The sequence below is a fragment of the Alligator sinensis genome, unplaced genomic scaffold (genome assembly GCF_000455745.1).
Source record: "Alligator sinensis unplaced genomic scaffold, ASM45574v1 scaffold570_1, whole genome shotgun sequence".
NCBI classification, from domain to species: Eukaryota; Metazoa; Chordata; order Crocodylia; family Alligatoridae; genus Alligator; species Alligator sinensis.
In genome coordinates this window covers 712,019-720,628 of record NW_005841997.1, presented here as the reverse complement: position 1 = coordinate 720,628, position 8,610 = coordinate 712,019, and the positions used below count along the sequence as shown (strand labels likewise).

The window sequence follows — 8,610 nt, the reverse complement described above, 5'->3', positions numbered from 1 at the left end:
TTTGAGCAGCCAGAATAGAAAGAAAGGAATTGGCTGGAAGTTTTCAAGGCCACAGAGTTAAATTGCATGATGACCTTGGGAATGCTTCTGACCCTACAAGCTCCCACTGCCCTGCAGGACTCCATTGTCCTCAAACACTTTGGGAGCTCCACTTACGTCAGGCTAGGGATTTGAAGCTCGGGGTGAAAACCATGCACAGACAATATAATCATAGAAGCCATAATCTGCCATTTAAAAAAAACAAACATATTCCAATCTGAAGAAGGAATGAGTCTGGTAAGTAGGTGGGAAAATAATCCCAGTAAAAATGGACAGCAACAACTATGTGAATCTGCAGACGGATGTATTGAACCAGACCAAAGGAGCTTTTCTTGCATGTAGCCCCTAAGTAAACAGAGCGCCAACTTCAAAAGGATTAGCAGCACAGGTATACTAAAGTCTAAAGTCTTTTTATTACATTTTATAGATTAAATATATCTTCAGTAGAGTCTTTTTTAAAACACACAAAAGAAAAAATACATTCTTCATGTACGTATGAAATACTGACCATGGAGCAGGGACCATATACAGTGCAAACTATTAACATGGATGCAATTACCCATCACCACCTTGGACGATTATCATTATTTTTTCTACAGTATAAATTAGATCAATTCAACAAGTCTTCACTGCTCCAAGGGAGAACTCCAAACCACTCACTTCCATGAGATTCACCTGGATCATACATTAGAAGTTTTTTTTTACTGAACTTGCTATAAAATCCTTGTGTTGTGTGAACACCGCCACTCTTCCCAGCTTCAGCTTAGCTGACTTACACATTCATAACCACAGTGGGATTTTCAGTGATGATTGCAGCCAACTCCTAGAAAACCAACTCCTAGGAAACCACGGAAAAATATACATCCCAGTAAAAAGGAACAAATCGGATTCATTGATTGTTGCATTGTCCGGTAAGTTTGTACTCACGCACACACATACACACACACACGCAGACTGGAGATAGTGAGGTGACTGAACAGTTCCTATTACTAGTCTGGAGATGCGGTTCTGGGTTACAGGTATTTATTTCCCCAGGATCATCCTCAGTATGGGATGTCATTCTGGTAGTACTGGATCATGTCATAGGTCCTACTCCTAAAAAAGAAAAAAAGACACCACAAGTGAATGCAATGGAGTAGAGAACTGCATCCACTGACAGACCCATTGCCAAAAAGAAACCCCAAATGAAAGGCAAGATGCACAGAGGATGTTAACTACTAATCACAGCCAGACCTCCATTTGGAAGCCATTGTGAAAACAAGGCTACAGTAGCCTGTCTGCCCCTGGTGCCCATCAGCTGGCAGTAAGGAAAGGAATCATTGCATGATTTCACCATTGCATGAACAGGTCTTCAGATCCTTTGTTTTAATAAGCAGTTCATACGCTCTCTTCCTTCTGCTGTAAACTGATTTCAGTTCTGTTAAGTGGAAGCTATAAGACCACACTATAGTTGGAAGTGCTAGTGACTGCTAAGACTAACTTGAGAGAATCTGTCCTCAATTGTTTGGGGGACCAGAGTAACAAGAGCAGTAGTCTCAACCAGGGAGACTGACTTTGCTAACGTTATAGGCATTACCTTTTACCAACTCGGATGAGCTACACCTGGTTCCGAGCCATTTAGTATTCTTTGGCAAGAATAGGTAACTTCCCTGCCTCTTTGGAAAGCAAGAAATATGACAAAGGCTGCACTTATCTCACAGCTGTGTGGTGCAGCACAACATCTCAGTGCTTAGACTCACAAGGAGCTCCCTAACCAAATCAGACGGGATCTCTTCCACATAGGGGAAAGCAATACTTAAGTAACACTGATAGAACTGAACGGGGACAGGTTCATAAAAAAAGAAAAAATATCTAAGTAACCTAAAAAGGTAAGTACAGGAAAGACTGGAAATACAAGAATGAGAGAAGTAACAGGGAAATAAACAAATCAGCAAATATGAGCACTGCTCTTATGCTTATGACACATGCCATCTGGGAAGTCAAATAGTAGCCATGGATGGGTCATGAAATATGTCAGCTTTCATGACAGGAGCTAAATACACGTTCTGCATTTAAATTTCATTTGCTCTCTAAAGCATGGATAGGATGGACTAGAAAGGCAGGAACACAATCCATTGGGTAGCTATCCAACATGCTGATTTTCAAACTGCTTATTATGTATACAGCACCCTGCTTCCTTCCAGCCAGTACGCTCAATAGCATACCCTTAGACAACCAGGCCCAGACAAATTGGCTTTGGAGAGCCCAGATGCCAACCTGTCATCTTCATTCCTCAAGGTGATCTTCTCTTTTCCTGAGCTGGTATGATGTTACAAATAGCATATACAGAGCAGTAAGTGGCCCAGTAAGAATTGATGTGCTAATGCAATATAGAATCACAAAGAAAAGCTGGGTGGAAAGACAGGAACTGTTCCAGAAAAAAGATTTTTCTGAACTGTCTCTTTAAAGAATATGGCACTTATATGATGCTTTACATCTAGCTGTACAGACAGCAGGGATTTATATGATGCTTTACATCTAGCTGTACAGACAGCAGGGATTTTTCCCTGCACTTTACAGTGGATAAGAGACCAGCCAAGGCCATACACAACTAATCAGGTGCTAAAATGGATTTAATAAAAAAAAAAAAAAAAGAAAGAAAGAAAGAAAGAAAATCACATCACTCCTGAGCTTTCCAATAGGCTGTATTTGTTGCCTCTTCAGCAAATATGCTCTCAGCTTTCTAAAGGCAACTTAAGGACCAAGGTCACCACTTGCCCTCGTTCTGAAAAGCAGGCAAACGCTGCCAGCCAATACCATTCTTCGGCATGGTCATTCCTATCATAAGTCAGAAAGGATTCCCGCTGCCCCCACAGCACAGAACAACTGGCTAGGTGCAACAGTGAGGGGTCTGGCTGCTCTTTGAACCACTAACCATGATGAAGGCAATATACCAGCTTCATAATACCAGCAGTCATTATGATCTATATTAGGGTTGCTCAACCTCTGGCCCATGGGACAGATATGGCCTGCAGAGCCATGGGATCTGGCCTCCTTAGGGATCAGGAAATTTGGCAGCAAGGGAGCAGTGGCACTACCCTGTGGAACCAGGTCAGAACTAGGCCATGCTCCCTTTCCCATCTGTTAGGGCTGGGCCACATCCTTCTCCCTGTAAGGCCAGGTCAGGGCTGGGCTATGCTTCCTGCCCCTCCTACAGGGCTGGGCTATGCTCCCTTCCCCCCTACAGGGCTGGTTCAGGGCCAGACTGTGTCCCTCCCTCCCCCCTCCTTTGCAGGATTGGGCCACACCCTCACTCTCCCCCACCTCCACCCCCCGTTGCCTTATGGGGCCTCACTGTGCCCACCCTGGGGACCAGATTGGGACTACCAGCTGGATCCCACCTGCCAATCTGGCCCACCAGGGAAAATGTTTGGGCACCACTGATCTATACTATGGCACACAAAAGCTCATGTTCTTTAAGCCAAGCCATAGGACTTTGTGCAAGACATTACAGCCTGTGCTTAGCACTGCTGTATCTCCTACAAGGGGTAAGCAGGAAGAAGAGCTATAGAACACTATGCCACCAGTGAGTGGTTCCAGACCGGATACCTTCTACTCCACTCAAGAAAAGACCAGCTGGTATCTCGGACTAGGGAAGAAGTAGGGAGAAGACAGGTGAAAGATGCCAGACCTGTTGCTGAGGAAGCAGTTCTGAATGATCTTAATGATGAAGTTGGCTGCCTCCCGCTCAGTCATATTGGGGCTGAATCTATGCCTATTAGAAAGGGAAAAATAAAACAAAAAAGTCACACATTTAGTGAAACCTCCTGTGGTCACTACAGCAGAGAAACCAATAGACTTTTGTAATGCACTTGGGTTGGCTAGTTCTGAGCAGCTTCTCTCCTGTGGTAAGAATCCAGTGTATTGCTGACACTGGCAGATACTCTGCCTGCTGCCCTTGTCTTTGTGCTGGTGCTCACAGTACAAAGCCATGACAGTTAAAACTACAGCAGGATTTTCAGTGAGAGAAGAGCGCACAAGCTCTTTTTCCATTTCAGCTGCAGCTCTTCCAACGTCATCTTTGGACTTAGCTCAAATGGTGCCACAGTCCCCCTCCCTACCACAGAGGATGAATGGATACCTGTCTGTAGGTAGGAAAGGGCAGCTGCATGGCTAACATTGGGGTCCAAATGTTCGCAGTCTGTGTTTAAATGCCCCACTAGAATTTGGTCTTGCACAACCTGCTAGTGTAGCACTGCAGGTATTAAGATAAAGCAAAACTGACAGATAATAAAACTTGGCCCCTTTGTGCCCAGTAAAACTCAAAGATATGTGGGAAGAATCGGGACTGTGGGGAACATTCCCCCTATTCGAGCAGATTCTCTCCTCCAGGATTATGCATTTGTTATAATGCAAGAACCTGGAAAATATAACATTTAGCTGCACAGATGTTACCCCACCTAAATGTAACTCATTCTGTACATAATGGGTGTATCTATTCATGCTATTAAGGTAACATGATAAACTCTGACAGTTCACACCAGAGTAAACTGCTCTCAGGCACGTCTGCATGTGTGCCCAGGACCTCAGCAATTAAGAGCTGGGCAGAGCAGCCCCAGGCTGGCAGGGGGCACAAGGGGTCAGTCCTAGTCTGTGGGTGGTGGTGTTGGGTAGTGGAGGTGCTGGCAGGGGCCCTTGGCTGGTTGGGCCGACCAGATGCAATTAATACACTTGGTCAGCATCTACACTTGTGTTTTAGCACAGTAAAGTATTCTGCCATAGGACAGTACTGTCCCTGACAGTACTATCTTACAGTGGAGTTAATTAATTTACTGTGTGCTAATATCAACGCACATGTAGGCTGTGACACTTTACTGTGGGGCTAATTAGTGAACTCTGGAGTAAAATGTACATGTAGATATACCCACTACATTGAAACAAAAACCAGTTTTACTACTTTTTTTTAAATACATCAGGGTAGATTTAGATAACATAGAACAACCGCCTCTCCCTAATCCAGGCATCCATAAAGGCAATTTTCCTATGATGAAAAGAAAATGAGAAGGATCAACACAGGACTTACTTTAACAGTTTGATTGTTTGCCCTCGGAAACAGGGCAGCCCTGTATCCAACATCAACGTAACCAGAGAAACTACAGCGTCCATATAGGGTCTAGTGGGAGACAATGACAAAGAGACCATTAGAGTTCTCAAACTTTTCCTGCTTTTTGAAGTAAAGAAAGCAAGCTGAGGAATTCATCTGGGAGCTGGATCACACCTTTTATTGTAATTAAATCTACACAGTGTAATTCTCTTATGTTTGCTGATGGAGTTGTGCTGCTGCTCGCAATCTGTCACTGTAATTAAATTACTGCGACACAGGCAATTTTGCTCCTCTGTGTTCAGCAGCCACATAAACATAATGTTGCAAGATGGATAACAGCCTCAGGGAGGATGGTACAAAACAGTACTTTTTTCCATTATGAAAGGAAAAGTAGTTTACCCACGTAATCAGCTGGATCAGAAACCATACTGTTCTTAATCCAAACTCCTCTGCAACCCTTTAACTAGGATACCTCTTCCTACCACCAGTGCCCTAAAGCAATCATTTTGGATTCACACTGGGTTCAAAAAGGGGATTAGACAACTTAATGTAGGAGAGGTCCACCAGCGGGTGTTAAACCTGATAATAAACATAATTTAGACATTAGGGTTGTAACCTCTAAATCAGGACTTCCTAGGCTGTTGAATGCTGAAAACTATATAGGAGAGGGGCACAGGATGGATCAGTCTTGATGTTAAAATACTCTTCGCTGTAGCATCCGTTCTGCAACTGAGACAGTCTGATCAATGATGGCATTTCTTATACTCTTAATTATTTTAAGAATATTATATTCTTATATTAATTAAGAATATTATATTCTTAATTATTATAAGAACATTATATTCTTATATTCTTAATATCACAGAGTCCACTCTGTGATGATACCACCATTTGGTAGCTTTCTTTTCGCTTAAAATACTTTGAAACCCTCCCCCTCTCTCCCCCACCCCCCCCATAAATAAATAAAAATCAGCAGACAGAACTCAAGGGACTGCAGTCCATACACGGTATTAGCTTAATCGAGCTAAGTCATCTCACCACAGGTTCTCACACTGCTGTGAAAGAGAAATGGGCTTTAGGGCAGGGCTGGGCCTAGGAGAGAGAAATCTTCCCCTCTCAGTTTCAGGCCATATCCATAAACAGCTGAATATAAATCAGCTTCCTCATATCAAGGGAAGACCTCAGTTTTTTGTGGTCCAAGGCACAGTCTCAGAATCTAGTGTCCGGTCTATTATCTGAGGGAAGCTTTCAGTGTGTGAGGAAGCAATTATTCCCTTCGCAGAGGGGACAGACTTCAGATAAGCATGTGATTTAAACTCACTGAGCAATAAAAGATATTAATTCCTGTTTATCCTCACAAGCAGAGATGTGCATCCATCTCTGCTTATGAGCAAACAAGAAAAGACTTGCAGTGTTCTCACCTGACTGCCAGGTACCCCCTGACACACATCTCCATGAACCACTTGAATGGGGTGGCCTCCATTTTCCCTCCCATGATCATCACCATCTCATCTGTCAGTTTGATGTCTGGCTCCCAGCCCAGATTTCCACCAGGAGAGCTTTCAAACATGAAACCAAAATCTGTGCACAAACACACGCGTAAAACAAAGCATTTAACATTGTGTTGGTTAACAGAGCACTCACTATAGAAGCTATTAAGAGAGACAAAGTTTATGTGATTTCAAGGGCAGCCCTATGGAGATCAGGTTAGAGTAGCCAAGACTGAGTGGTATGAAGTGTCCCTTTTATTAGCTATGTCTGACCAGAGGCTGTCTCTTCTTCCCTTATGCCACCTCCATTACTAGGTTGTGCTACTGTAAAAACAAATTACTTGCGCAGAATGCCCCTCAGGATCTTTCTGCCAAACCACAATACTTAGCAGCCTGGAAAAGGATAAGCACTCCCTGGCATTTCTGCCTATCAAGATACCAGTCACTAAGCTGTTCCTATTTGGCTCCCCTACTGGTGGGGGTAAGAGTAAACCTACAGCTGGAGAAGGCAGTGAGATAGGATTTCACATACTAATACCTATTTTACATACACCTCAGAGGAGTGTGTGGTAGGAATATTTGCCAAAGGCTCTGGAGTGCATTACTATGGAAAAATGAGTGAAACATAACTGTAGACCTTTTACTGCTTATTATATCAAATAAGCTGCTTGCTGAAACATTAGTGGAGTTTCTTAAATGCAAATCTAAATGAGAAGTTAAACAGGAAATTAAGGCCAACATCCTGCTCAAAGCAGGATCTTCCCTGTCCTTAACCAGCCCAGAGAAAACACATGTACACACATTTGGCAAACTTACTAACCAAAAGAAATTTTTACAAAACCACCCAACGTAAGAGTAAAAATCAAATGGTACTTATGCTAGCATCCTGCTAATTAGAAGAACTTGTCTTAGGCTTGTAAAATTTTGCAAGGCTGAATTTACCCAGAATTTAACACAATCGCTCAATGTACTCCTTTAGCCCACAAGGAAATTTTGGAATTACAGAAAATGACTTCATAGGAGAAATTACTTCTTTAACAGTATGCTGCAAGAGACTGAGGAAGCAGTGACAAACAAAAGACCAAGGAGATGCAACTGACCAATGTGAATGATATGCCCCTTTTTGTCCAGCATGATATTGCCATTGTGCCTGTCTTTAATCTGGAGCAGAAACAGCAGAAGGCTATAGGCAGCCATGCTGCGGATGAAGTTATAGCGAGCCTGTGTGAAGAAAAAAAAATTGGTACAAGTTCAGAAGAGAAGAGCTGGTTTGTCCTGTGACCCCAGGGAAAAAGACGTTCTTCTGTCAAGAGTTTCTCTTTCTATTCATGGTTAGAGTCCAGGGCGCACACTTCCAGTTACTACTCTCCATTACCCCAAACCTACAACACCTACCCCTGATCATAGCTGTGATGTGGGCTATCAACATTAGACACCATATGCAATATTAAGCAATAAAATATGAAATGGAAAGTCTTAGAAGCAGAATACTTTTCTGGGCACATTTTTGCTATTCTTGGCCAACAGGTATTTACCTTCTGGAATGCAAGCGTTGACTCATCTCCATACTGCCTTGTAAAGTAATCATACATCCCAAAGTCTGTCTGCCTGCCCAGTTGGTCACGGGATGTGCACTCAGGAATGCATTCAATAACACCACACTGGAAGGAAAGAGAAGAAAGGTCTGCAAAGCATGTTCCTGTATACATTGCTCATGGCTGATGGCAGCTCTACAGATTCCATGTGAAAAAAACAGGTAAGTCTATGGAACACTGAATCTACCACTTCCAATGTATTTACAGAAAGGAATATCCTGAGATTTCAAACTAGCCATATCACCAACTACAATATCTGCAACACCTTCTAAGACACTTTCACAACATACCACATGTCAGCGAGAAGCAAAGAGAGAAGAACTGTCACAGGCAGCAAGAGCCCAGAGCCAGAAGGTTGGAAGAGATAAGGACCTCTTCCAACAGCTACTCTAAATATATGACT

At 43.0% G+C, this 8,610-nt stretch overlaps 1 protein-coding gene across 2 annotated transcripts in view; it reads right to left on the bottom strand.

Moving 5' to 3' along the window:
- Positions 1 to 443: 443 nt before the first annotated feature.
- PI4KA (phosphatidylinositol 4-kinase alpha) overlaps positions 444 to 8,610 on the bottom strand; it is an 82,043-nt gene continuing 73,876 nt past the window's right edge. For both annotated transcript variants that reach the window (XM_006021519.3, XM_014518929.2), the window contains exons 49-54: positions 8,148 to 8,273; positions 7,713 to 7,833; positions 6,544 to 6,703; positions 5,102 to 5,191; positions 3,710 to 3,793; positions 444 to 1,134 (exon numbers count right to left, since the gene is read on the bottom strand). In XM_006021519.3, the coding sequence (XP_006021581.1) occupies positions 1,083 to 1,134; positions 3,710 to 3,793; positions 5,102 to 5,191; positions 6,544 to 6,703; positions 7,713 to 7,833; positions 8,148 to 8,273 (633 nt within the window). In that variant the 3' untranslated portion in view covers positions 444 to 1,082. The remainder of the gene's footprint in view (positions 1,135 to 3,709; positions 3,794 to 5,101; positions 5,192 to 6,543; positions 6,704 to 7,712; positions 7,834 to 8,147; positions 8,274 to 8,610) is intronic.